Source organism: Fusarium oxysporum, chromosome 11 (genome assembly GCF_000149955.1).
Source record: "Fusarium oxysporum f. sp. lycopersici 4287 chromosome 11, whole genome shotgun sequence".
Classification (NCBI taxonomy): Eukaryota; Fungi; Ascomycota; class Sordariomycetes; order Hypocreales; family Nectriaceae; genus Fusarium; species Fusarium oxysporum.
Genome location: NC_030996.1, coordinates 146,643 through 173,769, shown reverse-complemented (window position 1 = coordinate 173,769; position 27,127 = coordinate 146,643). Strand labels below are relative to the sequence as shown.

Genomic DNA, 27,127 nt, shown 5'->3' with positions numbered 1-27,127 from the left:
TTTAATATTAATCTGGAAATGGTGAGCGTGAGCCCATTTGTTCTGTGAGAGTTGGTGTCACGGAACTGACGTTACTCCGATGGACACGGCTCGGCGTTTCGGAAAACCAACGATCATGTCTGCTGACTTTCTGTGCAAGGTACATGGTAGTAAATCGCTATCATAAAATAATGCCCAAGAAGATGTTTATGGTATCGTGCTTTGCTAAGACGGGGTGTCAACTCAAGAAGCATACAAAATCTCTCTTTCTGATCAGCTTTCTGATCAGCTTTATGAATTCATATGTGATTATAATAAGATATTGTTTAAACAAACTTTTCTGTTGGCTACGGGTTAATGCTATACGCAGTTACGAGTTAAGATGCTTCTATCCCACAGGGGTAGAGATGCGGTGCCAGAGCTTGATCTACTACCCTGCAGTGAGCTGACTGACCCGGAAGATCAATAACCCGCCCTGATGAAGATGAGGATAACTGTTAAATGCTGACGATACTCACTTCCTCACCGTCACGGTCTCGCCTGTTCTCCACGCTGCCTTTTCATCCAATAATTCAATCCATCGGTAGCTCATCCTATTGACGCAGTGAGATAAGAATGAATCAACAGCGGCTGATGACTGAGTTCCTTCACCCAAGCTCTACTGCCAAACAAGACCCTTCACCCCAATCCGGAAGCAAAACGAGAAACATACCGCCACGAAAATGCAAAGTCGCATCGCGTCACCATATCGAAAGTGGCGCAGCTTCAGCCTCCCCCTTCTTCCTTCTGCCCCCGGAGATCCGTCTCTACATCTATCGCCATCTTCTCATCTCAAAGAACTACGCCGAACTTAACCACTGCTCTAAAAAGTTCCGTCTCATCCCCAAAGAACCATGCGATTGCCCTCTCGAGATTCACCCCAAGATTCTACAGACTTGTCGGGTGGTGAATAAAGAAGCTACGCCCATCTTGTACTCGGAAAACGTTTTTCGGAGAGGCTATTATTGGCCGCGCCACTATGTTGTTGGCCGAGGACGCAGGATGTGGCCGATTTGTGATACGTCGCCTCTCAGCAAGGTTAATCTCGCCTATATCTCACGATTACACCTCTTTCGAGATTACGATCACTGGTTCCGTGATGGGGAGCTCAAGATCTTCAATGACATTCCGCATCTGAAAGATCTCGATATTCACATTGATCAGAATGATTGGGCTGATGAGATCAACATGAGCGAGCTTCCATACCAAATCCTGAAAGCAATCCGCTCAAATCTTCGATCCTTCAAAATGGAAATCCGTCTCGATTTCCACGAAAAAGCACATACAGACTGGCTAGCCAAATGCAACCGCAAGACGGAGAACTTCAGTCTTCACTTAGACAAGAAACGCGCGCTGGAGACATGGTTGGAACACGAGGGGCTGTTTACTGATAGATCACTTTTCTGGAGTTTCAAAACGCAGCGCTCAGAGTGGTGCGGGCCGTCGTGTTACGTCAGTTTTGCTTTTGATGATAAGCGCAAGGAGCATGAGTATATCGATTTACAGGTCTGGGATGACAGTGAGGGGAAATTTGGGAGGCTAAAGACCTCCGAGGAGAATGCGAGTTCGTTGGTTTTAAAGGAATAAGCAAAGATATAAAGACATTCTTTTAATGAAACATCGTCGACCCGTCCCAAGATTCGAAATAGCATCGACGCCACTGTCAGCTCCCGTCATCCCCGGTGTCATAGCGAAGCAGGGTACCTGTCCGATCACTCGCCTGTTTTGGTTTGGTGCAGTGTGATTTGACTTCCCGTTGGAATGATGGGCGCTGTAATCATTCCTCGGCTAGAGGGGGGGACATAAAACCGTTGACTCAGATCTGGTGGAGGCCAGTCTCATGTTTTCTGTCCGGTCAGACGGGATCGATCTGGCCCAGAATGGGGGTACTGGACCAGGAACGTTGTTGGGCTAATCTTAGCGAGGTCTCTGTTAAGAACACCTTGGGGCCCGGGGGGTTATTCCGTTTCGTTCCCGTCTTCTTGTCTTGCAGAGCCTCAAAATGATTGTCTCGAGGGTTTTGATCTTCCTCTGTTTGGCAGTGTTGGCGGCGGCCTTTTCGCTGTCGGATGTACCGTCGTGTGCAGTAGGTATGCAGGTTTGTTTACTCCATTGTGAGACTGACGGGTGCAGATACCATGTATTTTCGAAACGATGGACTCGTCGGGCGAAACGAAAGCGAATATCAGATCGATGTGCGATAACCCGGCTTTTCAGACCGATGTGTTGAACTGTGTCACCGGAGTATGCACTGCGCAAGAGATACAAGGTATATTTAATAGATAATGGTTGCATGTTGGTAGCTAACATCATGTAGGCTTTATAGTTATGGGAAAAGAGCTATGTCAGATGTCGATGCAGGATAATCGACAAGAGTATCGAGCCACCATAATTGTGTTCGCCACGCTGTCATTTTCTTTTATTGTACTGAGGGTAGCGTCGAAGATAATCACTAAGAATACATGGGGCGCTGATGATACCTGGGCAGTTGTCACTTTTGTATGCTGGCTCTCGGTTTGGTGATAATCCTACTGACGATGGACAGTTCATTCTCATACCATTTACGGTGTTCACACTACTCGGTAAGACCTGTTCATGCTGTATGTCCTCCAGCTAATGATTTACAGCAATACATCACGGCATTGGACTCGCTACGCCATTGTTCACCAAGGATGACCTGTCTCAGGCCCTAAAGGTACTTGAACAAGTTCACATTCAGATACTTGCTGACAATGCCACTATAGGAGGTCTTTACCCTTCACCTTCTCTACGTCTGTGGTCTCGCAGCAGCCAAGACGTCAATTCTTTTCTTTTATCTGCGAGTATTCCAAGACACTATATTCAGAACCCTCGTTTGGATAACACACGCCTTCAACGCCTTGTCTACTGTCACCTTGGTCACTCTTGGCCTGACACTCGGGCGGTCCGTGACTTATCTTCTTGGCAGTACTGCAGATTCCGTATCCAATATGAACAAATACTCGAATACTCTCAAGATTGTCCTGGCGCACTGCGTGGTCAACCTGGCGCTTGACTTCTGGATGCTTATTCTGCCAATGACTCAGCTTTACAACATAGGACTGAAGCTCAACAAGAAGATCAACGTGATGGCCATGTTTGGTCTGGGTTTGTTGTAAGTCTATTACGGTGTTCTGGCCATTCGGTTCCAGTCATGTCTGACAAATCACAGCCTTACAGTAGTCAGTCTGGTCCGTACGATACTTCAGTCACAGCTCCTCTCTGATCCTGAAGAAGCGCGTAAGTCCATTTTGGCAAGGGACCTATCATCCATTGACCAACATTTACAGAAACGGGCCAACAGCAAGTGGTTCTTTGGGCGTGTATCGAGACATACATGGGCGCCATAGTGGCCTGCGTGCCTTCAACACGGCAGCTTGTTCGGAAGGCGATTTACAAGATGCGGAAGCAGAAAGAAGGACAGTCAACAAATAAACCTATTTTCATAAACAGGTCGTTGGCGCCGATACCGGATGAAGAAGATATGCCGACGTTGAGTGACGTTGGGGGATTGACGACTGTTACAGTGAGTAGTAGTGGACGGACGGCAGTGTCGGGGACGGAGCACGAGATGGAGATTATTAATAAGACAGATCGATGAGGCTGTCGGCGGATAAGTGGCCTTCAGATATTTCTTCTATACTTATCCGAGCCGCAAACTGCTTCAGAGCTTAGTGCAAATCTATAAATTTCTTAATAGTGCCAGTTTATAGTTTAATTCTCAGGAGTAGGCAGTAAGAATATCAAGAAATCTACAGCCAAGATCAACCTAACCATGCTTATCTTGGCTTAATTTCCCTTAAAGCAAGCCACCAGGATATATTAGTCTCGCCTCAGCCGTTTCATCTTAGCCAAATTTAAAGTCTCTGAAAAGTTCATCCTCAATCGCATCTAGTTGCTTATCATCAAGCGCAGCTAGCTGCTTATCAGAGAATCGCTCTAATTCTTTATATAGAAGGGTCTCTTCAGCTTCCTTCGAAAGACTTATTTCTCTCATATAATCTCCTTGCCTATTTTGATGGTAGAAATATGATATCCTGCAAGAGTTTGCTTCCCAACCCATCTGCGGATTACTGTTATCCAAGCTGTCCCCATTTCACGCCATCCGAGCCTGTTAGGGAGTATTAATACTTGTGCGGGTCGCTATCTGATTTAGACATACCTTCATCCTTTTCTTCTCTTCCTTCCTGGCTTTGTAGGCCTTGTAGGCCTCATACCCTCGCTCACACAAGTTTATAAAGAGTACAAGACACTCCAGAATTAGGAAGATGCCATCTATAGCATCTGGCCCAGACATGTTGAATATAAATTCCGTTGCGTATAATGGAGAGGGCTTGGATGGGAGAGATACAAGCTGTTCCGAGGTATGCAGATGCCTTGATATATGTATTACTGAAATTCATAGGGTTTCAGTTAACTTTGTGCAGTTCAATTTAGATGTACAGTTTGGAGGACTATTGGCGTTGAGGCTTGTATGGTTTATTTGCGCATGTTTAGGCCATTGTGTTAAATCAGAAGTGTATTTTCTAGCCTTAGGATTGACTCATAAACTCAATACCGCCACGACCTTCTGGTTGCTCCAAACCTTCTTGGTGCGGGAGCAGCCATCTTAAAGATCTGGGATTTTTGTGGTGTTGAGCTAACCTATCTTGGCCGAGGGATTGGAGCATCTTATATGCCTTCAAGGCCGGCCAAAGAGTCATCTTTAGGTTTTCCTCATATCAGCTTTACGCTGTAGCAATTGGTCAGGCATTTTGGTATAATGTCTAAGTTGTGAGCCAGATGTGTTATTTGCAGTTGAGACTTGTGGCTGAAAGCCTAAGTCGAACTTAGCGCATGCTTAGGGCTGAATCTTACCTCGAATGCAGGATGTAACCTGATAGTTGAATGAAGGCCATAGAAAACACTAGAAACATTGGGTTCTGTGTGGAAATTATAAGCTCTCAGCCAAAGGTTTCAACTGCAAATATCACATTTAGTTAACAACTTTGACATGGGAACACGCAACTGTACGATATTTCGTGTGATGGGAATCTGATTAGCACTGAAAGGCATTAGGTCTAATTCCTATGCGCCTCTATTCACACCAGAGGGCACACCAAGTGCAGTGGCTATTGGAAAAAGAAGGTCTAGGGATAGCATGTTTGGTTCAGTCGGCCACTCCGCAGCATCTTGGAACACTTGATATTCCAGTGTGAATGGCAAGCTCAGCGCAGAGTATCTGTCCCGCGGAGGAACTTGGTGATACCCTCCGTAACGTCGAAGTGAAGTCCTTTTTAGTATTTCCACCATCAAAAGCCAGCGATTTCCGCTGCCCGTGCCGCATGACGGATCATCGCACCAGAGCACACTTTTGGTGTTGTCGTTGAAGATTGGGTGCTCGACTGTATCAAACGTGAGATTGGAAAGCCACCCAAAGCTATCTGGACCGGTGTTCCTTGAGAGCATCACAAGCCTAAGAGCAATGCAATCACCTTCGTAGAACCAAAAGTAACGTGCTCCGCAATGGCGGCAATTGTAACCGTGGTTTGGACACCGTGCCTTTGGACCATATGGAGCCTCGAGTTTGTGAACGGGTGTCCCAGAGGCGGGAAAGCAATTGCACTCATCTGATATCATACACGAGACGATGGCATCGATTTGTGTGGAAGCATGTTGGCAGAGTCCTTCAATGCCCTTTCCCTTCAGTCGCTTCAACAGATACGCCTGCAGTGCTGGCATTCCCGGGAATTGTCGTTGATTGATCTTGACCATTGGGAAAGATCTATAGTAGTCGATCGCGTATATGCCTTCTAGGCGTGAAGTCCGAATGACCGGGTGACACCCCGTGACGGCTGACGATTCCTCAGTATCTTTGCTACTCGCGGCGTAGTGCTCGGAATGTGTACACACGATACCGATTTCGTGCTTGCTGTTTGGTTGCAGCTTAGCTGAGACATTGATATGCTTGCAAAGGGCAAAGTGGCCCAGCAACCCCACACAAGTATTGCATTTTTCCTTGCCTTGGGGGAAAAGAAGTTCTGGGTGATTTTTATTGCATCCAGCGCAACGGATAGGTTGCCAGAGTCTCCGTAGTCTGTTTTCCAGCTCACCTGAGTTAAAGAGCTTGCCGCAAGGTTCACATAGTGACCTCTGCAGGAAGATCCGCTTGATAAGCCGAAGCTGGTCGCATAAATATGGAGTAATGCGCCAAGTCTCCTTTTTGAAGTGCAGAATGTCCTGCTGAAAATCCTCAAACTCAATATCGTTCGTCAATTCATGAAAGGTCTGGCAGGTTTGGCGAACCATGTAGAGAGAACTATGTGACAGAAAGATCATGATATGGATCAATAGCTCTGGCGGGAGTTGTAATAGTCTAGACCCTAAGTTCTGTTGAAGTTCAAGGTTGAGAGGCGGTGGGAGGTCTGCATCCTCTGGCACGGATGAATCCAATTGGACAGTTTCTACATTATTAGTGTCCAGAAGAGGGATCCGATATGTGCTGCATCTGAATCGAATCCGGTCGATCGTGCGTGGAACCCAGGATGATGAATAATATGATTCTAATTTGAAGTGAGGCATGACAGCGGTATCTTTGTTTGTGAGGTGGTGGGGAAAAGGCAAGAGTTGGAAGAAGGGGGAGCAACGCAGGGAGAACGATTTATAGTTCCACAATCTGTGCCTTGTAGCCTGATGTGAAAGAGAAAGTCTAAAGCGTAGATGCATGGCTTTACTACCTAAGTTTTATGTGCTGATGCAAGCTCTCAGCCACAAGCCTCAACTGCAACTCACACATCTGGCTCTCAATTTACCTTAGACATCATGCCTCTCCAAGACGTGTGTTTTCGGTTTTACATGGGATTGGCGAGGTGTAAATATGTAGTGTTACAAGGAGCCGTAAAATATTCGAAACTTTCCAGCATCAATGGGCTCAGGCGCGAAAACTAGACCTTATCTACGTTTACCCTCCATTCTCATCTTAACTTTAAATATCTTCGGCAACTTTCTCAAAGGATTGGGAAACCTAGCCCTAAGACCCCGAGGATGACGTAACCATGTAATTCATGAGTCTACCTTTGCTTAGGGATAGCATTAACCCGCGCTAACAGAAAGATTTCTTTTCATCATGACATACGAATTCACGAACCTGATCAGAAAGAGAGAGGTTGTATGCCTCGTGAGTTGACAGCGCATCCTAGCAAAGCACAGTATCATGAACAGAGTCTTGATCATCACGACATCCCAGATGTCCAGTCTAAAAAGTCTATGCCGCACTCATATCTAAGCAAATACACTTGTGTCTGTAATGTCGTAATATCCCCAACTCCAACCTGGCCAGCCATTTTGTCATAACCTCAGTTGCGTCCTCGCTTTCCGCGTCCATTATCCCCATGTCCGCCAGGAGCACCATGTTTCTGACGAGGTCGATCAGCAACCGTGTTCAACCCCCGCACACCTCTCAGACCCATCTTGCTAGCCGTGCTCTTCTGAATAGTCGGGACATCAGGCGATCCAAGACCCTCACGTGCATAAACGTTGGCTTGTCGGACGAGTTCCTCCTTGTCCCAGCGGAGAGACTTCATGTGACTGTTGTAGTATCCAAGCCAAGCTTGATAAACACGGGACTTTTCGTCGTCCTCCATCCTTTCGGCAACTTCGATGACGTCTCGGCTGGGTGAGAGATCGGCTTCGCGGGCGATAAGGTTGATTTCTTTGAGGGAATACTTGGGAAAGAAACCCTCTGCGTCGCAAACGATGAGGATTCCGCGACCTTCAGCGTCGGCTCGTGCTGTTCGGCCAAGACGGTGGATGTAGCTCTGCTTGTCGGCGGGCATACCGACTTGAATGACGGTGGTGACACCAGGGAAGTCCATTCCACGAGCGACGACATCGGTAGCAACGAGAATAGCGCTTCGAGCAGTTCGGTAGTCGTTGGTGATTTTTGTACGCTTGTTCTGACTCATGCGACTGTGCAGGATCGAAACCGGGGGAAGGCCGGGAAGATCCTCCAAAAGGCGTCCGTAGAAATCAGCGATGGCAGCGGTAGGCGCGAAAAGAATCGCCTTGAAGGCCTGGCCGCGTGTAGCTTCCTCACGAATACAGCCAACCATGGCGGGCGCAACGTCGGCAAAGGTAGGAACCTGGACGAGGAACTGGGGAACGCGCTCGTGGGTGTTGGCTTCACCGGCGGGGATGGTCGAGATGAACTTGTAGCCCGGCGAGAGGACGAGACCAGCGACTTGTTCAACGTGGGGGGCGATGGTGGCGGAGAAGAGCATGCCTTGTCGGTCGGACTTGGTCTTGTCGGGAAGACGGCTGACAATGTCGCGGAGATCTTTCATGAAACCCATGTCGAGAAGACGGTCGGCCTCGTCGAGAACAAGAGTGTTGAGTTTACGCATGCTGTACACGATATCCTCATTCGACATATGATCCAGAAGACGACCAGGCGTAGCGATGAGAATCTCACAACCAGCAAGAATGGCCCTCTCCTCACGATCCTTGTTCGTTCCTCCAATAGCAACCTGAACGCGATACTTGGGCAGGCCCTGCAGAACCTTCTTCGCCTCAGCAGAGATCTGAAGCGCGAGCTCACGAGTCGGCGAGATTACCAGCAGTGAAATGCCATCGCCAGCAGCTCTGTTCTGGTTAATCATAGTCTGCAGCGCAGGAATCAAAAACGCCATGGTCTTTCCGGTACCGGTGCGCGCTTGCACGAGACAGTCGCTGCGGTTCGGGGGGAGAAGCTCATCCATGGTCGCAGCTTGGACGGGCGTCATGAACTCAAACTTCATATCGTTTGTGATAGTGCGCACGATGAGAGGGTTGACCTTGTTGTTCTCCAACAAGCTGTCGAAGCGACGCGAGGTGGGAGCTTCAGTGAGCGGCGCGGGCGCGGGCGCAGGCGAAGGTGAAGGTGAAGCCATTTCAACATCAGGCGAATCATTCTCATTCTGGGGCTTTGGGTTACGAGGCTGGTTGCGAGGCTGGTTTGAGCGACCGCCGCCGCCGCCGCCGCCACGGGAGCTGAAGCCTCGACGATTGCCGCCGCGACCGCCGCGACGTCTTGAACCACCGTCCATCAGGAAGGGAGAGAAAGTGGGCTGTTGTGTGATGAGTGATGTTAGGGGGAGAAGTTGGCGTGGGTGCTGAAGGATGGTGTTGATGGGAAGGCGAAGGCGAAGGCGCTGCATTTTTCTTTATTGACCTTCCAGAGAATTTGATAACGGGCAAAAAGTCTCTGCTCCTTGTAGTACGGCGCTAAGCCGAATCAGGTAACGGGCAACGGGTTAGACGAGGAACGCTAGGCCTGATCTGGCAAGACGCGATAGAGCGCTGCACCTCCATTTCTGAGCAGCAACAGTACCAGAGCAACAAAACCTCTGAGACTAAGCTAGGGGTGCTAAGAAGACTTAATCTAATGTTTACTAAGCATATGCTAAGTGATAATAAATTGAGTCAAATCTTTTTGATGCTTAGGATAGAGATCCTAAGTTTTATTGCATTCCCTTGCCAGGTAAGAGAGAATACACCTTACAGTAGATGTTGAGAATATTATATTCCATGGTGTAGAAGCTGCTTAATACCAGATGATAAAATAACTCTAGCACCTAATAGAGGCCGCTGAACGCGTTACGAAGTGATAATAATAGTCTTGATGATGCCGACGACGTCATCCATTGCGTCAAGTCAGGAACATTACCGCTCTTGATATTGTGTACTCTAGCCTGGCCTTTAGTTACCCCCTTCAAAAGCTCAACCATGCCGTACTGATACACAGCAAAAATCTTTAGCCTCTCCGCAAACAATGTAGTGCACGTCAACAACATGGTAACCTGGGTAAGTCAACTCTTTAAGAGCATCCACACTGTGTACCGAAACGTGGCTCGTTCGGGATTAAGCACCATGTAGTTGTCCTATTGCTAGGTCAGTATTCATTGAGCTATTGTGACGAAGAATCTGGCCTCGGACTTTAGAAAGTCGGACGCTTCTAGTCGTGGTAGAACAGACCCGCCAAGTGGTAGTGCGACGGCAGACTTTTCCTGTTTCACCCTTCACCTCCCCCAAGAGCCACTTATAGGCTTTACGACGCTCTTGTAGAACGCTTGTTGAAGCTCGTCCGTCGAGGCCCCTTCAAACTCTGATCTTAGACATAACTCTGCAGCCCTCATGTACTCCTTTCCTCTCGATCGTCCAAGTTTCGGCAGTGCCTCGGTCGATACCCATTTCCGAAACGCAGCGGCAGAATGCTCGTAATTCTCGGCCTGGGTAGCTTCTTCATACAACTGGAGAATTGGCTTTTGGAGGCCGAGCTCGAGCAGAAGAATACCGATGCTATAGATATCGTGCTTCATTGCAAAAGGAGTTTTGGTTGGTTTACCTTGACCATCCTGTGAAGGCTCCTCGGGTACGCCTTGGACTTCTTCATGTCGGTATAGGTTCGCTTCGAGGTCATCTGTCACGCCCTCTGTTTGTCCTGGTGCTGAAATCTCTCGACTGTACTCGAAACCGGCTAAATACGGCTCTTCGAAGGAAATATCACCCGCGTCATCTTGGAAGTACAGAATGTTCTCGCTGCGTAGCCCTTTGTGCAGCCAGCCTGCCAGGTGCAAACACAACACCGCTCGTGTCACGCTCTTCGCGACTTTGAACCAGTCATCGAGATAGACGTTGTCCTGAGACCCCTCAAGAATAGCCTTTAGTGTTGTGTACTTCTTGGTCGGCACGCAGAAAATGATTCCGTAGCGGACTTCGTCGTCGGAGAGTCCGTCTCGTGTGATGACGCCGATGCAGTCCAATGTTCTGAGATCTTCAAGCCTAGAACTCCATTTCAGGAGACGCGCCAGATTCTTGATACGATTTCCAGCCATCGCACGATATGTTGCTGCAGTATGTCCAGGAGGGATGTGAGAGCCATCGATGAGTTTCCACTCTACCAGGACATCTGTGGAAGTGGCTCCCTTCCGGAAAACACCAGTTGACCGTTTTGTTCGCTCATCAAGCGGCCCCGTCTCACGTAGTGACCGATCCTTCTCATCGACCTTCTCTGCATTACGAGCACCGAGTTGAAGCTGCAGGACCATGACCTTGAGAAGGGCTAGACTCTGCAGCATCGAGTCATCGGGAGCACCCGCAGCGACAGCGTTGAGCTTAGAGATATTGAGCGATGAGAGTAGAGAATTAGCAACTTGCATAGCAACAGGGTCATTCTCAGGCGGTTTAAAGAACTTGCAGAGATCATCAATCATCGACTCGAGAAGCTCGAGTGTCTTTGTGATCTCCCCTTCTTTGAGAGCCCACCGCAGCTTCTCCGACACTTTAGCCTCATCGCGCATCGCTTCAAGCTTCTTCGCCCACTCTTCCCGCTCTTGAGAGTCCTTGAATGCCATTCGGAGCATGGCCCCAAGCGAAGTCGCCGCCGAAATAGGTACATTCTCCGCAGACGCCAACGCCGGGAACTCCTGTGATAGTTCGCCCAACGAGTCTAAGAAGCCGTAAATGATAACGACGTATTTCACAGCAAGGTCGCCGTTCTCGATGAAGCGATCATCTCTCCAACAAGCTGCATCGGGTCCCCTGTCAAATCCCCAGTCCAAACCCCAAGCTTTGAATCGCGCAGCCTGCATCTCAAGACGAGCTTTGAAGATAAGCGCATCGGAGGCTAGCGTCTCCCCCTTTTGCCAGACAGAAAAACCGTCGACGCAGCCTTGGAATATTTGGAGAAAGAGGCTGGTCGCGCCGAGGGCGGTGCCAGCTGTGCCAGTTGGATCCGCCATGGCGATAATACCAGCAAATGTCGACAAGAAGAGAAAAGGGAGACTTATGAAAGTAGGCTGGTTTACCCGCAACACGGATGTCCGGCACCACGTCGATGAGGAAGCCGGGGGGTTTGAAACCAGCTGAGCTGACGATTGGTATCATTGGCTACTGTTCAGTGTGCCTCGTGAGGGGCAGCGCCGCCACTATCAATATTGCTCACCAAATATTGAAGAGTGCAACGAGCTAACTGAGTTAGTGAAGTGCGGCTGAAACCGCCGTCTTGAGCTGCGTCTCAGCTCTGGTCTTCAAAATATCGATGTCCCCAATTCCATATCCACTTTGGTCCAACGGCTTCGAACGGGCCGTACCGTGGTGACGTTATTCAAGTTTGCACAATGGCGAGCGAAGCTAAACAGCGCGATCATGATCTTCTATCATTCATGTCTACCTTTCTCGTCACGCACCAGCGTCTCGATCTTTCTCTGACTTTACTTAGCGTTCTTATTGACGATGCAAGTATCGACGTTCAAGTCCGGTCCAACAAAGGAGGCTATTTCTCAGTATGTCTCGCAAGGTCGAAAGATCTCCTCGAGGCCCGCTTCCTCAATGGCAACGACGACATATTGCCAGATGCAAGAAATCTACCAGAGCTTATCGCAGTCAAAATTCCGCGGCCAGATGGTGATCTTAACAGTGCTCGGAGTCGCAAGATGTGGTCTTCCATGGCCATGGAGTTGCAAATCCTGCGAAACAGATTTATCAAGAACCATCCCAACATTGTACAGTTCTTGGGTATCTGCTGGAAGACTGTCAAAGATGGAGTTTTGATGCCTTCATTTGTACTCGAGGCTGCCGAAATTGACCTGGAAAAATACTTGGACAATCCGAAAGCTGTGGAATATCGCAAGGTATTGGGTCTCGCCGTGGATATTGCCACAGGCGTTCGAGCTTTGCACGACGTTGGAATCATACATGGCGACATCAAACCAGCAAACGTTCTCATCTTCAAGGATCCCCAACTGACGTACGTCGCCAAGATCGCTGACTTTGGTTCATCCCTTCTTCGCTCAGACATCAAATCTCCGATGAAGCTCTCATTCGGCTCAGGATTCTGGCAAGCACCCGAATGCCGCGATCATCTGGACGGTGAACAACTTACAAAAGCGGATGTTTACTCTGTCGGCCTTGTTCTCTGGCGATTACTCGGTGGTGACATGATGCACCTGTCACTGGACGCAGTAAAGGATGATGGCTTGACGAGAGATGCGTTCTTCGAACAGATGAAAAGAAATGACGAGAAGAAGATTCCAGCTCTGGTATACCATTGTCTCATGCGAATGGAGAATATCCTGGGCCCCGAAGAGAAATCAGAGGCTTCGAGAAGCATGTATTCGATCCACAAAGTCGTTGACGACATGGCCTCCGTTATCATGATGACATTGGTCCAGCCGAAATCGCGATCTAGTAGTAAATCGCTGTTGGGGAATATGAGGATCGTCATGCATCAGTATCTCATATGGGAAGAGTTTCGTGGATTCTACACGGAAGACTTCAAGAAGAACGGGCCTACTAAGCTGAACCCGCAAGAACAAGACATATGGCTTCAGCCAGGTAAGATTCTTTAACTTCCTGGTAAAGAATAGCGGCTGATCAGGCAGGCCTTGACGAACCGACCGAAGACGATGTCAAGAGAGTCCTACGTTTGGGCAAGTCTATGGAGTGGCTAAATCAGTCTCTCAGCCACATCAAACTTGGCGGTTCGGTCTCAGATGTCCCTGGAATGGACCAAGTGCCTGAGAATGTTGCTGCTAGTCATGTTGGCGAAACCTGGAAACGATGGTAGGAGCTCGTCATGCTATGGCTGGCGTTACTAACTTGAATAGGCGAAAGCTAAGAGATCCGAAGCCCGACGAGGCGATAACCCTTCGACCGGGACGAGCGGTACTAGAGGTGCGCGAAGTGATGTTTGAATTGTGCTGTGACATCTAACACTATGCGTAGGCAGACTCTTCCATGGGAACTTTGAGAGTCTTACCACCCGAGATCATCAGTAACGTTATGCGAGAAGTAAAGAGAGTTGCGAAAGACCCTAAGGAAGAAACAGGTCGTCGTACAGAAGCAGCATGGCAGTACGCAATGTTCTACCTTCGAACTGTTCAGCTCCACCCCAAAAGCCAAGGCACAATTGATGAATCACTTTCGCTGCTTCTTCAAGCAGCAGAAGGAGGTCACTCGGGCGCTCGCGGGATTGTTAGCCACCTTTACCACTCTCTGGAAAGAGAGTTCCCGAGGTCGAGGGAAACAGAGCTGGCCTGGCTGCGAGATGGTGTTTGCCACGGCAGTGAGACTGCGAAGCGCCGCCTCCAATTCTTGGATCTGGATTTACACGTCCAAGCGACAGATTTGCTGCGAACAAGGTACTCTGGTCTCGGAATCGAAACTCCACAGCAATACTGGGATCAAGAGACTCTCTCCGATGACGAGTTATTTCGTGAAACTCGAATTCGCCATCGTATTGGTATGGATGTAAATCAAGAACAAACAGGACTCCTATGCGCGATATCTAACCGCCTTGATCTCTTGAAGCAACTGGCGGATCATGGCTTTGTGAATGTCAACCATCTAAACGAATGGAACGAGTCACCTCTTCTATGGGCGTCAAGAGCAGGGCACAGAGACGTTGTGTTCCATCTTTTGGACTGCGGTGCTGATCCTTCGGTCGCTAGTAATGAAGGGACTACTCCTCTTCATTTTCTCAGCTCCTTTGATGACGAAGATGTTCATGAGGTGTGTCGGCGTTTGGTCGTTGCTGGTGCTGACCTAGAAGCTCGTTCTAAATCTGGACATCGGTATCGACAAGGCCTGGATTCTACATACGGAGATGTTGATGGAACACCACTCACTTGGGCCGTTGCAGCAAATAACAGAGTCGCCGTCCAGGCCTTAGTCACATCTGGCGCGGATCCATTTGATCTTCCCGGCTTGGAGATTTCATACTCTGATACTTTTGGAGGCATGGCTCACGTCTCACCCATCTGGTTCGCTGCGATGAACCATCAACACTATATGCTTGAGATCCTATTGCGGAACGTAGCTAAAGAGGAGATAAAGGACTTTCTCAACACGTACCGACGAAAGTTTGGATCAAATGATATCTCGGGGCAGGATAATCCGATCATCGCCTGGTGCGTAACATATGCCGCCCAGGGTATCGGACGGAGAATTCTTTTACATGGAAAACATCACCAAGAAGCTTTTACCAAGACTTTCGACATACTGGTTGGCTACGGCGCTGATACAGGCGACATCCATCGTCTCGCAGTTCAATGCGGACAGCCGTTCGTCCTCGACTACCTCCTCGGCTCTGGAAAGATACCCAAGCCAACACCACGGAAATGGATGGAGTTTGTCCTCATCGCAGGCGCTACACAAGATTGGATAACGTTCGATGTCCTGCTTCGACATTCGCAAGCAGACAGCCTACCACCAGAGCAATGGCATCTTTACTACGGTTCTTTCAGGGGCTTGCCAAATAATGTCGAGTATCTGGATGTATTCCGGAAACACAGAGACCCCAAGACAGATTTCTACCTCCACTACACCAAAGCCCTCATGAGTGGAAAGTTCATTCTAGCTCGCTGGTTCTACGACACTGGTTTGTGTGATCTTACTCAACAAGTCAGTACATCAGACGAGACTATTCTAGGTCTACTCCTCCGGCGCTGCAAATCTTACTCCAACGCGATTCTTCAACTTGAGCAGGTCTTACAACTGGGTCTTCCGGATTCTTGCTTCTGGAATGTATGCAACATGTCTGACTCAAGCTTCACAGCTCTTCACCAAGTTGCGTATTTTCCCGAGTATCAAACCAGCAGCACTATGGCCAACACCGCGCTGAGACTGATCGTGCAGAGATGGTATGAACCAGAACATCTCAACGCTCAAGTCACAGAGGGGGAGTTCAAGGGTCGCACGGCACTGCACATAGCCGCTCTGACAGCCAACGTCGGCGCTGTTCGATACTTACTCCAAGAGGAAGAAGAGTTTCTTGACCTTACACTGCTCGACTGCAACAATTTCAGCATCGTCGACACAGCAGCATGGGGATTAATGAGTCAACAAAGTCGCATCAAACTCTGGGATCTTCCTACAGAGTATCATAAGTCAGCGGATTTAGATCACTGGCGAAACGTCATGGAGATCTTAGTACGGCTGTTGAAAGCTGGGGCTAAGCCGCATAAGATTGGTCTTGCTGTAACGAGAACCGAGCAGGAGAAGATCCAGGTTTTTGACCTTGACAAGTTCAAGGTGTTTACCGTTCCGTTCTGTAAGTCTTTTTTAGAGCATTATGTGAGCTTGACGGCGTTGCTGACTTGTGACAGTGTTTTTTGGAGACAAGTTCCCGAAGGAACTGGGAGGGGATAGATTCTGGGTTGAGGTTTCGAAGTTGAAGGTTGATCAGACGTTTTTTATTGCGAGTCCGGAGAACTTGAGTGTTGAGGAGAGGGAGGCTGGAGTTATGACGAGAGTCGCGTCGTTCTACTAGATTAGTCAATTGTTCAACGGTTGTGGATCCTCGGTCCATTGAGTTGCAATCGCTGCCAGATCCCAACGGCGAACAAGCGGCATAAGCTTATGATGAGACTTTACTGAAGCTAACCATATTTATATAAAAATGTTAAACCTTAGTCTAGGGGATATTAAGCTCGTCATAAATCTTCGCAAATATTTAGTACATTATCCTAAACAGATCATAAAATTTGCTTAGATATTAAGGAGCTCCACCAAGCCTTGATGATCCTCTGTTCAGAGTCATGTGCTGGGTCGGGTTATCGATAACGGGTCGCGATGGTATGCAAGGCACAACCAAAAAGTTTAATAAGGGGTTAGCAGGCATTGAAGAACGCGTGATTTTGAGTTTCGTGAGATTCTGACGGAGACTGATAAAGTCTAGAATTATAAAACGCAATGAAGTACAAGAATGAAAGCCTATAGGTCTAAAGGATGCTGATAGTTCTCGATACATGAAAATGGCTCTTACCGAGGTAAGGTGCGCGCAACAATAAGCTGTCATGTTTATCTTGACTGTCCAATATTATGCATATAAAATAATCTAAAGGTAAGTTTGAAGCTGAGAACTTGGTAGATAAGTTTGTTAGTAAGATAGACTGTCTGAGTTAACACTGTGGCTTGCCTGGTGCCCAACCTTCACTTCACACATTTAGTCCTTGATGCCAGTCACTTCCTGGAAGTCCGGCTCAGACAGATAATGATGAAGGTTACCAAACGAAGCGAGGGAATGTCCAGATATTTATCCTAGTCCCTATTTTACCAGATTCCTATTCCTTGAATCTCCCTTTCCACTAGGATCATCAACGACGGTCCCCGCGCATGAGTCCAGGGAGCCAAAATGATGTCTCCTCAAACGTCTGGTATTCCAAGCTCAAAGGGAGTGCGACCATAAAATCAGGTCCCCGATGAAAAAGGTTCAAGATCATCCGATAACAATCAATTGTAGCTCTCTTGAAGATTTCCACCATCTTCAACCAACGGTGGCCACAATTCGTACCACAAGAAGGATCGCTGCACCACAGTATGCCTTCAGTATAGTTATTCAAGATGGGATGGCCCTTGCTTTCAAATGTGAGGTTTGAAAGCCAATCCATGCTGTCCGGACGAAGGTTGCGTGTTCTAATTCGCACATGGAGCGCAACGTAATCCGTGTCAAGGACCCAGAAGTATTGTGCGCCACAGTAGCGACAACAGTATTCGTGTCCGGAACACTCAAGTCTCGAATGGAATACTAAATCAGGTCCATGAAACAAAGGCAGCTTGGAAGCAGGGAAGTCATAGCCGGAGTACTTCAAAAGAATGCAGTCATCCGAGACAATGCAGGACACGATGGAATCAAGTTGATTCGAAGTATGGAGACAGAGACTACCTGGCTCCAACTGCCTTATCTGCTTCATCAGATGTCTTTTCAGAGCTTCTAACTCGGGGTAGTGTTGAAGATTAATTTTTGCCAGGGGGAATGTTCTGAAGACTTCTGTCGTAGCCCTTTGGTATGTTGAGTCCACAGAAATACCCGCGCGATACCTTTGGAATGCTGGTAGATTTTCAGAGTCTTTTCTGTCGATAAGGACATGTTCTGGATCTGTGCAGTTGATCGTTGTCTTACCTCCGATGTATGACTTGATCTTACCCGAAACTTTGAGATGTTTGCAAACGTCAAGCTTGCCGAGTAGCCCAACGCACGTATCGACCCCTTGTTGGCCCTGGGGAAATAGAAGTTTTGGGTGGTCTCGCTTACATCCAGTGCAGCAGTGTGGTCGCCAGAGTTCCTTTAACCTATTTTCCAGTTCGCCCGAGTCGAAGAGACGGCCACAAGGCGTACATAGGGATCTCCGTAGCAGTATCCGCTGAACCATTCGAAGTTCGCCGAACCCGGCTTCAGTGATACAGGAGTGCTCTTCCCCACTTCGAAGAATATCAGACCGGAAAGCTTGGAACTTAAAATCGTCGGTCAGGTTTCGTAGGGCGCTGCAGGTTTGGCGGACAATATAGAGAGAGCTGTGTGGTAGAAATAGCATAATAAGGACCAACAACTCTGGTGGAAGTTGTAGTAGTCTAGCTTCTTGACTTTCGTCCTCGAGAGGTGTTGAAACAAGAGCCTCGTCAGGTAGAGGTGTGTCTATGCCGAATCTCCCTCCTTCTTCAAAGACAGGAACGGGATAAGTGCCCCGGTTGAGATGAAAATGGTCTGCAAGGCGCTTTATCGGCGAAGATGAGTAGCTATATTCCAATTTTAAGCGAGGCATGGCGGTGCTGCTTCTAAGGGGTGTGTGGTGAGGAAAAGTGACGATAACTTATTTGAGGGAAGAGATGATGTATGAGCATTATATACATGGTATAATGGCGGTAGCCCCTGGCAAAATTTGAAAATGAGAAACTTTGGAATATAGACATCCATAGAGAAGGATCAGTTGCTCTTAGAGTTTTATCACAATGCAGGCTAAGCTTTATGTTCAAAGAGGTGATTTCTGAGGCCCCACTCACCCGCCGTATTTTCATCTCAACTTTTAGGTAACCTACGTAAAAGACTGACAAACTTCCGTATGGAGAGCACAAACCTGATGATGGAATGGCCAAGTATTCCGTTATTCTACCTAAATATAGGCAATGCTGTACTCAATATTGAAGGACGTAATGGAGGCTCTGAATCAGTTTCAGGCGCCGCCAACGTCCATTCTCTCCCCACGTTACTGTGGCACCACCCTAGATCCTCAGGCTCTGCTTTATGCCAGTATGCATAATTCTGGGTTGCAAACAGATTTAAGTTTATAATATACCCTTTCTTTGCCCTGTGCCTCCCTGACATTATACACACCCTACTTGAGTGACATTGTGAGCCACAATAGTCAAGCTCTTGATCATGTCGACGACGACACTCCGCAACTACGGCCCCTATACATTGAATTCTTTCTCTTCTTCAATCTGATTTTCTTTCTCCCAGTCATCATCTTCGCCCGCGCTCGCCGAGATGAACCAGATTCAGTCAGATATACACGTCGAGGGTAAATTTTTCTCTGATCACTGCTTCGCCAACTTGTCCTCTGGTCAACAGCCAAACTATTATCACTCATCTCCCGCTGTTTCCGGGTTCACTGATTGCTTCCTCATCTCCTCGTCATGCCAGAATAAGGGACATCCCTGGCCAGTAACCCAAGTAATCGGAGTTGAGGATTCACCCGATAGCGATAGCGACTACGACTCCGGTGTTATCCGACTTTACGAAAACGTCGAGAAGGTCTTTCAACACCAGCCAATTCGACTTTTTTCTCCATGGCTTTCTCCTGTACGGCAACCAAATGGAGCTTTGGCTTTTCAGCCGATCGGGGCTCTACTGATCTGGGCTTTTTCCCAATACATTGACACCAACATCTTCACCAGCTACACCAGAATGAATGAGTAGAGATCAGCTCGGCTTCAATCCCATCGTTCACGGCGACGACGACGGATCGCAGTACATCTACATCAAAGGCAGCGCGAACAATAGGGAGTCATACGAGAGCGAGCATCAACGAGCTTACACGCTCACCCTCGACAAACCTACGATTTGGCTTCCTCCCGACCTTGCCAGCAGCGCCCCTACATGCTATCGAGCCATGGATTGTCACGGCAATGAGTTCGTCGTCAAGTTTCTCATCAAGAATGGAGGAAAGTCACAATGAAGAAAAGCTTCTACGCCTCACCAAGGCGCGCAACGTCTGGTTTATCACCGAGCTTATCGACTACCAATGTCTCGACACCGATGCCATCACTTTGTCCTGCATAGTCGCCTCCCCCTTTGGTCGCCCTGTCAAGGAGTATCGCACAGTCTTGGGGGTTCTGGAATGTTTGCGCGACACAATCAAGGCACTCCGATCACTGTATCTGGATGCCAAGATTCTTGATCAGGATATCTCGGATAACAACATCCTCATCTCTAACGCCGGAAATAATAACCCAGACTCACCTAAAGGAATACTCATTGATTTCGATAATGCCATAGACATGGAAATCGAACCCGAGAAACCTTACTCTTTGTCTGAACCAAGACATTCATGGCCATTGACTTGTCGCGCGGCGGGAGATCGCGCCCTCCATACATACGGCCACGACCTCGAGTCTTCCTTCTACGTGTTTTTGTTCATGGCTGTTTCTGGACATGGGAGAGCCTCTGACGAATGCCGAGTGAGAAAATGGGAGATAGTGTAGAGGACTGGAAAGATATCTGAGAAAAAAAAAGGCACATACCCAAACACAACTATGGGGATATCCTCCCGAGTCTCGCCCAGGTTCAAGGGTCTCGAGAGTCTGGCTCACTCACTTCGCGATGCGCTCTTCTTCCACATTGGAACGAATTCTTTACGGGCACAAGCATAGATATTAGGGAGACCGAAAAGCTGTATAGCGCCATGATCGGCGCATTTGAGAAGGCGGTCGTTGAGAATAGAGAATGAAGCTGAGGAACATTAATAAATAAGCACTAAGTCTCATAATACTATTACTACAATTGGTGAAGGAAGTTCATTCAGGACGATTCATAAGTGATGTAACCAAATGTGACGTTGATAACTCCATCAGGCAATTCAGATCAACGCCCATCTTCGATTCTTCCCCGAACACGACAAATTACGGGGTAAAAAGACGTTTTATCTCTCATCCAATCAAGAAACCACTATTAATCCTGATCATCCCCGGTAATCCAGTTTTCCAATACGCTGATCCCTGAACACAAGTCCCATCAGCGCTATCGTAGCGTCACGCTAGGGGTATTCCTCCATGAGCGATCCACCAAAGGGGTGTCTCGTATTCGGATCTTGAGGATCCGACAGACTAAATCTTGGATAAGCGAGGCAATCGATCTACTATTTAGTTTCTCGCATTACCTGGAGCGCAGATTAATCTTTGAGAGATCAGAACTGACACTGAGACGATGTTTCGAGAAATTGTGTACGGGGTTGCGGGCTTTGTCCTGCTTGCCTATGCGGCAGAATGGATTCTCTCACTATTTGACGATCCAAGGGAGCCCAAGAGACTTCAGTCGAAAATCCCTCTCTTCGGACATTTATGGGGTATGATGAAGTATAGTTCTGGCTACCACGGAATCACAAGGTACTCCAAATACCCGAATATCTCAATGCATACTAACACCAGAGAAGCAAGCAGACAAACGAGGAAATGTACACAGTCGCCATCTTCAACACAAAACTCTACATCGCCAAAACATCCCGTCTCATTCCCCTGATCCAAAAGACTTCCAAAACCCTCTCCTTCCGACCTTTCATGCAAACAGCCGCCAAACTCATGGGCGATGCGAAACCCGAGACTTTTGAAGTTTTTGGTACAGAATGGGTTGATTCATTTAGTCATGCTCACAAGAACGGTCTTGCTACGGGGCCGTTTCTGGATGAGCAGAATCTTCGTATGGGAGATCGTGCGCTGATCGATATTGAACAACTTCTTCCTGTGGAAAAGGATGGTGTTGCAAAGGTTAATTTGCTGGAGTGGGCGCAATATGCTGTTGTTCAGGCTAGTGCTTGTGGAATCTTTGGTGTAGAGCATCCTTTTCTTGATCCGAAGGTTGACCAAGCTTTTTGGTAAGTCACCCCCTTCAAACTCTAAACATGAACCTAACTGGATAGGAAATGGCAATCATATCTCCCTCTTCATATGGTTAACCTCGACATCACTGGCAAAGGCTACGCCGCCCGCCAAATTGTCTTTGACGCCTTCCGCAAGTATAACAAGAATCTCCCCAGCGATGTATCCTTCATCTACAAAGAACGTCTCCGATCAATGCAAGAAGCTGGTATTGATGAAGATGACATCTGCAAGCAACAAGCTACTTTCGGAACTGCTGCTTTCGCAAACACTGTTCCTATCATGTACTGGACTATCTACGAACTCTTCTCTCGGCCTGATCTTCTTGAAGAAGTGCGAAAGGAAGTTATCGAGCAAGCTGTCAGTGGAGATAAGGAATCTGGCTTTAAAGTAGATGTCGCTGCTTTGAAGACGAAGTGCCCTTTGACATTATCCGTGTTTCAAGAAACTCAGCGCTTGCGACACGTCCACGCCAACATCCGCAAAGTAACAGAAGACACCCTCCTCGATGGAAAATACCTCCTCAAAGCAGGCCACTACGTAATGATGCCCGGCCAACCCGTCCACACAAACACTTCAACATGGGGCCCCACCGCCGACCAATTCGATCCGTATCGCTTCACCAAAGACTCATCAGACCGAAAAGCAAGCAGTTTTGTCGCTTGGGGCGCACCGCCACATCTTTGCCCAGCGCGTCAATTTGCCACCACCGAGATTCTTATCGTTATTGCTCTTCTTGCTGTGAGGAGTGATATTGCACCTGTGAAAGGGGAGTGGGTGAAGAACCCGGCGCTGAATACGGGGGATATGGCGACTGTTTATACGCCGAAGAAGAGTGTTGAGGTTGAGGTTAGGAAGAGGGATGACTGGGATAGTGAGTGGAGTTTGAGGATGGGGGAGAGCAAGACGAGAATTTCCCTTGCTTCTGGTTGAAATTGCCTTGATTTCATTTTTACATAGACTTTAGACTAGAGACGATCAAGTTTCGAGATATTCAGTGCACCGTCAAAACTTATGAGTGGATTCTTTGCAACATGAGGTTTTGCTGTGTAACAAAGGTACCATCAACTCCAAAATTAATCACGCACAGAACAAGCAACAATATTCGCAGTTACTCACTCTCTCATACGAATTCTGAATCATGTGCATCATCATGAGTCACCGCGTCAGTGGTAAGCTGACGATCAAGGTCTGCAGACCAATATTCGGAATACCTCGATTTCGGCCGCCCGATAATTCCGAGCTGAACTTCCCACGCGACGCCAAACCACCGAAGATCCATGAATATCCACTAAAAGTCCCTGGGATCATTCGGGACGCCTTATGAGGCTGAAAATTGTAGTCATTGCCTTGATTCTTTGGCGCGGTTGCCTGCCGTGAGGGAGAAAGAAAACATCTAGCCAGAACTGAGGCTAACATAATAAAGAAGTCTAAAGTTACACCAATTCTAGCCAAAGGTTGCCTGAGCTTTTTTGTCGATTAGAATAAAGGTCGCAAGTTTTCTTACCGTCGCTAGAGTGCATCCAATGAGAATTGCCTCGTCGGTGAGCGATATCCACTTTTTGGGGCTGAGTAATAGATTCATGCAGGTTCGATGAGGGGTCACAGGCGCAAGACGCAGTGATTAACAAAAGAGCTGCCTTGGCTGATGCAGCGTAAGCAACGACTACTTCAACCTCCTTCGCCTCAATCTCATTTTTAATACCTCTGATCTTCAACTTCAAATTAGTATACTGTACGCGTCTTATACATTACCCCCTTGACATCTTCAGTCTTCAACCCTGGGCCGCCAGGATGACAATCGACCAGGATCCCATCCTCACTAAACTCCGCGATGTATCCCTCTCGACCGTAGAGAATGGCGTCAGCAAGCATCACACAACAGAGCAAGACCACCTCGCTACTGCAGGTCTTCTCTCAGAACGAGAAAGCGAAGCCTGGCAAAGAGCGATAGAGAAGGTCGTTCGATGCGTTGTGTCGGTCAAGTTCTCGCACCCTTATTCGTTTGATACGGAGACTAGCAAGACGAGCGAAGCGACAGGCTTCGTTGTTGATGCGGAAAAGGGCATCATTCTCACTAATCGACATGTCGTCGGTCCTGGGCCCTTTTCGGGGTACATCGTCTTCAATAACCAGGAAGAAGTCGATACATACCCTATTTATCGCGACCCAGTGCACGACTTTGGCTTTTTGAAGTTTGATCCCAAGGCGGTTAAGTATATGGATCTCACCGCAATGGAACTTCGGCCCGATCTCGCAAAAGGTAGGTCCTCAACCTCTGAGACAAATCTTGCTGCTAACATGAAGCAGTTGGAACCGAGATCAAAGTCATCGGTAACGATAGCGGCGAAAAGCTCGGTATCCTCTCTGGTTTCATCAGCCGTCTTGACAGAAACGCTCCTATATACGATGGCTACATGGACTTCAACACATGTTACTTCCAAGCCAACGCGTCGGCATCCGGAGGAAGTTCCGGAAGTCCCGTTGTCAACGTCGACGGACACGGTATCGCGCTTCAAGCAGGTGGTCGAACCGACGGGTCAACGGATTACTTCCTACCACTTGATGGGCCGCTGCGTGCGCTGAAGCAGATCCAACGGGGTGAGAAGGTGAAGAGGGGTGAAATACAGACTGTCTTCAAATTAAAGCCCTTTGATGAATGTCGACGGCTTGGGTTGAGTCCTGAGTGGGAGAGTGTTTTGCGCAAGTCCTTTCCTGGAGAGGATAACGTCATCGTCGCCATGGATGTCTTACCCGAGGGGCCTTCGGACGAGAAATTGAAAGAAGGCGATATCCTCCTTAAGATCAACGGGGATCTCGTTACCCAATTCCTCCGTCTCAACGAGATTTTCGACTCCAACATTGGCAAAACAGTCCGTATTCTCGTTCAGAGAGACGGCCAGGACGTCGAAGAGGATATCCTAGTCCAAGACCTCTGCGAGATCACACCAGACCGCTTCGTCACCGTCGGTGCAGCCTGTTTCCATGATCTATCATACCAAGTCGCCCAACGATACTTCCTCCCCTGCCGCGGCGTGTACGTCAGAAAATCCGGCCCGTTTCACCCCACGCACGATAACTACATCATGGTCGATAGCGTCAATCACAAGAAGACGCCGGACCTCGATGCTTTTGTGCAGGTCATGAGGGATATCCCCGACAGAGCACGCGTGGCTATCAAGTTTTGGTATGTTTGGGAACCGCAGACCGTTCGGACGGCTGTTGTGCCGATTGATCGGCATTGGTTTCAACGTATGAAGATGTTCAAGAGGAATGATACCACGGGGGTTTGGGATGTTGAGGTCCTTGCTGAGCCGCTGCCTGCTGTTCGACCGCCGCCGTTGAGTGCGTCTTTTGATGCGCTTGAGCATATTGCTCAGCGGGAAATTGCTGAGATTGCGAGGAGTTTCGTTCACGTGCGATTCTCTTCGCCGGTCCTTATTGATGGACAATCGACACGCATTAAACTCGGGATGGGCCTTGTCGTCAACGCTGATCGAGGCTACGTCATCGTCTCGAGAACTGTTGTGCCGACAAAGCTTTGCGATATTGAACTCACCTTTGCTGACTCAGTCCTTGTTCCCGGAAAAGTCGTCTTCTTGCATCCTGCGCATCATTACGCTATCATTCAATACGACCCCAGCCTCGTTGACGCACCCGTCAAGAGCGCGATCTTCAGCACTGATAGAATCTCGCAGGGTGCACCTACTTTCTTCGTTGGTCATAATGATTGCGATGAGATGGTTTACGCCTCAACAGCCGTGACAAAAGTCATTCCCCTCGAGAGAGAGCCACCAAATCCACCCCGCGGCCGCCCCGTCAACGTCGATCGCATTGACGTGGAGACCCGAATTGGAAACCACTGTGGCAGCGGCGTTCTCATCCGTGAAGACGGCGTCGTCCAGGCCCTTTGGGTCGTCTACGAGATGGAAGATCTCGACGAGGCCTGTTTCGGTCTAAGCTCCCAAGCCATCGCGCCCATCGCTGAGAAACTAAGCCAAGGCATCGTCCCAACCCTGCGCAGTCTCTCCATCGAGCTAGAGGCCGTGACGATGATCGAAGCGCGAGTCATGGGCGTAGCGGAGGAGTGGATAGAAAAGGTCCAGAGCAAGTCCTCCTCCGACCGACGACTATTCATGGTAAAACGTGGCCCGAAGCAACTCTCCGGTCAACTCGGCGAAGGTGACGTCCTGCTCACTCTCGACGGCAAGCTTATCACGCAGCTACACGATGTGGATGTCATGTACTGGAAAGAAAGCCTCGACGTCGTCGCTGTACGAAACGGAGAACAGATCAGCTTCAAGGCACAAACTGTCTCTGAGGATGAATTCGAAACTTCCCGTGTTGTTAATTTCTGCGGCTTGACGGCGCAAAAGCCACATCGTACCGTGAGGCAGTGCATCAAGAAGCTGCCGAGCGAAGTATACATCACAAGTTGGTTCATCGGATCGCCGGCAAACTTGTATAACGTCTACGCAACGACTTTCATCACACATATCGATAACAAGCCTACACCGGATCTAGAGTCACTCGTGGGGATCATTGCGAGCATCCCTGATAAAACCTGTAAGTTTTCTCCAAGGGATGCAAAACTTGGGACACTTTATCATAAGTGGTAAAAGATTATTAAAGGGTCTACTGACTTGATAAACCTTGCCTAAATCTTTTTACCACTTAGGATACCAGCCCTAAGTTTCCCTAATATCCCCGTTCATGGGAAAACATAACTAATAAGAGTGTAGACTTCAAGATCAAGATGATGAACTACACCGGAACTCCCTCCGTCGTAACGATCAAGAAAGATGAGCGATACTGGCCTACCGTTGAGTGGCTTCGTGACGAGACGCATGTTGAAGGATGGAAGAGGGTTACATATGAGAATGGTGAGGTTATACAAGGCGAAGGTCTTTATGGTATTACACTGTGAGCGAGGTGTTGGTAGACAATGGGCTTATGACTTGTATTATATAATTATCTCCATTCATACATCGCTCTGAGAGCGAACTCACTGCTGGATCATGACTCGCGCTTCTAGTGATTTGTGCTCACGACGATGAGATGCAGTTCTCGCAAGTGAGACAGTGAGTGAGTCGTTAATTGACAACCCTGCAACTGTAAGCACTAACTAGGCTGCGGGCCAGAAAAAGCAGGAAAAATTGAAACCTGGATCCTAAAGCGACAAAGGCAGCTAGGCGAACTAAGTACT

The 27,127-nt window shown here is 48.3% G+C and overlaps 11 protein-coding genes across 11 annotated transcripts; 6 read left to right on the top strand and 5 right to left on the bottom strand.

Moving 5' to 3' along the window:
- Positions 1–328: 328 nt before the first annotated feature.
- On the top strand, positions 329–1,739 carry FOXG_22472 (uncharacterized protein). The gene has a single exon (XM_018402876.1). The coding sequence runs from the start codon at positions 595–597 to the stop codon at positions 1,603–1,605; it is 1,011 nt and encodes a 336-aa protein (XP_018257141.1). The 5' UTR covers positions 329–594; the 3' UTR covers positions 1,606–1,739.
- Positions 1,740–2,020: 281 nt separating this feature from the next.
- FOXG_16533 (uncharacterized protein) lies at positions 2,021–3,741 on the top strand (the record flags this gene model as incomplete). Its single annotated transcript, XM_018396555.1, has 8 exons — positions 2,021–2,104; positions 2,152–2,287; positions 2,336–2,517; positions 2,564–2,600; positions 2,646–2,713; positions 2,763–3,151; positions 3,209–3,276; positions 3,327–3,741. 8 exons carry the CDS (start codon positions 2,021–2,023, stop codon positions 3,635–3,637), a joined length of 1,275 nt encoding a protein of 424 aa, XP_018257140.1. The 3' UTR covers positions 3,638–3,741.
- Positions 3,742–4,132: 391 nt separating this feature from the next.
- On the bottom strand, positions 4,133–4,333 carry FOXG_22471 (uncharacterized protein; the record flags this gene model as incomplete). The annotated part of the gene is made up of 2 exons (XM_018402875.1): positions 4,133–4,147; positions 4,199–4,333. The coding sequence occupies 2 exons, from the start codon at positions 4,331–4,333 to the stop codon at positions 4,133–4,135; spliced, it is 150 nt and encodes a 49-aa protein (XP_018257139.1).
- A 770-nt stretch (positions 4,334–5,103) lies between these two features.
- Positions 5,104–6,354, bottom strand: FOXG_22470 (uncharacterized protein; the record flags this gene model as incomplete). The annotated part of the gene is made up of 1 exon (XM_018402874.1): positions 5,104–6,354. One exon carries the CDS (start codon positions 6,352–6,354, stop codon positions 5,104–5,106), a length of 1,251 nt encoding a protein of 416 aa, XP_018257138.1.
- A 785-nt stretch (positions 6,355–7,139) lies between these two features.
- Positions 7,140–9,224, bottom strand: FOXG_16532 (uncharacterized protein). The gene has a single exon (XM_018396554.1). The coding sequence runs from the start codon at positions 9,207–9,209 to the stop codon at positions 7,371–7,373; it is 1,839 nt and encodes a 612-aa protein (XP_018257137.1). The 5' UTR covers positions 9,210–9,224; the 3' UTR covers positions 7,140–7,370.
- Positions 9,225–10,070: 846 nt separating this feature from the next.
- FOXG_16531 (uncharacterized protein) lies at positions 10,071–11,792 on the bottom strand (the record flags this gene model as incomplete). The annotated part of the gene is made up of 1 exon (XM_018396553.1): positions 10,071–11,792. The coding sequence occupies one exon, from the start codon at positions 11,790–11,792 to the stop codon at positions 10,071–10,073; it is 1,722 nt and encodes a 573-aa protein (XP_018257136.1).
- Positions 11,793–12,089: 297 nt separating this feature from the next.
- Positions 12,090–16,321, top strand: FOXG_16530 (serine/threonine protein kinase; the record flags this gene model as incomplete). The annotated part of the gene is made up of 5 exons (XM_018396552.1): positions 12,090–13,386; positions 13,434–13,614; positions 13,659–13,725; positions 13,777–16,102; positions 16,158–16,321. The coding sequence occupies exons 1-5, from the start codon at positions 12,171–12,173 to the stop codon at positions 16,319–16,321; spliced, it is 3,954 nt and encodes a 1,317-aa protein (XP_018257135.1). The 5' UTR covers positions 12,090–12,170.
- An 826-nt stretch (positions 16,322–17,147) lies between these two features.
- On the bottom strand, positions 17,148–18,593 carry FOXG_22469 (uncharacterized protein; the record flags this gene model as incomplete). The annotated part of the gene is made up of 1 exon (XM_018402873.1): positions 17,148–18,593. One exon carries the CDS (start codon positions 18,591–18,593, stop codon positions 17,148–17,150), a length of 1,446 nt encoding a protein of 481 aa, XP_018257134.1.
- A 722-nt stretch (positions 18,594–19,315) lies between these two features.
- FOXG_16529 (uncharacterized protein) lies at positions 19,316–20,532 on the top strand (the record flags this gene model as incomplete). The annotated part of the gene is made up of 2 exons (XM_018396551.1): positions 19,316–19,743; positions 19,800–20,532. The coding sequence occupies 2 exons, from the start codon at positions 19,316–19,318 to the stop codon at positions 20,530–20,532; spliced, it is 1,161 nt and encodes a 386-aa protein (XP_018257133.1).
- Positions 20,533–21,185: 653 nt separating this feature from the next.
- On the top strand, positions 21,186–23,032 carry FOXG_16528 (uncharacterized protein). The gene is made up of 3 exons (XM_018396550.1): positions 21,186–21,432; positions 21,480–21,917; positions 21,963–23,032. The coding sequence occupies exons 1-3, from the start codon at positions 21,254–21,256 to the stop codon at positions 22,852–22,854; spliced, it is 1,509 nt and encodes a 502-aa protein (XP_018257132.1). The 5' UTR covers positions 21,186–21,253; the 3' UTR covers positions 22,855–23,032.
- A 494-nt stretch (positions 23,033–23,526) lies between these two features.
- Positions 23,527–26,941, top strand: FOXG_16527 (uncharacterized protein). Its single transcript, XM_018396549.1, has 3 exons — positions 23,527–24,184; positions 24,232–26,487; positions 26,664–26,941. Exons 1-3 carry the CDS (start codon positions 23,716–23,718, stop codon positions 26,846–26,848), a joined length of 2,910 nt encoding a protein of 969 aa, XP_018257131.1. The 5' UTR covers positions 23,527–23,715; the 3' UTR covers positions 26,849–26,941.
- Positions 26,942–27,127: the final 186 nt, after the last annotated feature.

Coding starts and splice junctions, on each gene's coding strand:
- FOXG_22472 (XM_018402876.1), top strand. CDS start 595: ATGAATCAACAGCGGCTGATGACTGAGTTCCTTCACCCAAGCTCTACT.
- FOXG_16532 (XM_018396554.1), bottom strand. CDS start 9,209: ATGCAGCGCCTTCGCCTTCGCCTTCCCATCAACACCATCCTTCAGCAC.
- FOXG_16528 (XM_018396550.1), top strand. CDS start 21,254: ATGTTTCGAGAAATTGTGTACGGGGTTGCGGGCTTTGTCCTGCTTGCC. Junction 21,433..21,479: donor GGCTACCACGGAATCACAAG/GTACTCCAAATA, acceptor ACACCAGAGAAG/CAAGCAGACAAACGAGGAAA. Junction 21,918..21,962: donor AAGGTTGACCAAGCTTTTTG/GTAAGTCACCCC, acceptor CTAACTGGATAG/GAAATGGCAATCATATCTCC.
- FOXG_16527 (XM_018396549.1), top strand. CDS start 23,716: ATGACAATCGACCAGGATCCCATCCTCACTAAACTCCGCGATGTATCC. Junction 24,185..24,231: donor TCGGCCCGATCTCGCAAAAG/GTAGGTCCTCAA, acceptor AACATGAAGCAG/TTGGAACCGAGATCAAAGTC. Junction 26,488..26,663: donor GAGCATCCCTGATAAAACCT/GTAAGTTTTCTC, acceptor ATAAGAGTGTAG/ACTTCAAGATCAAGATGATG.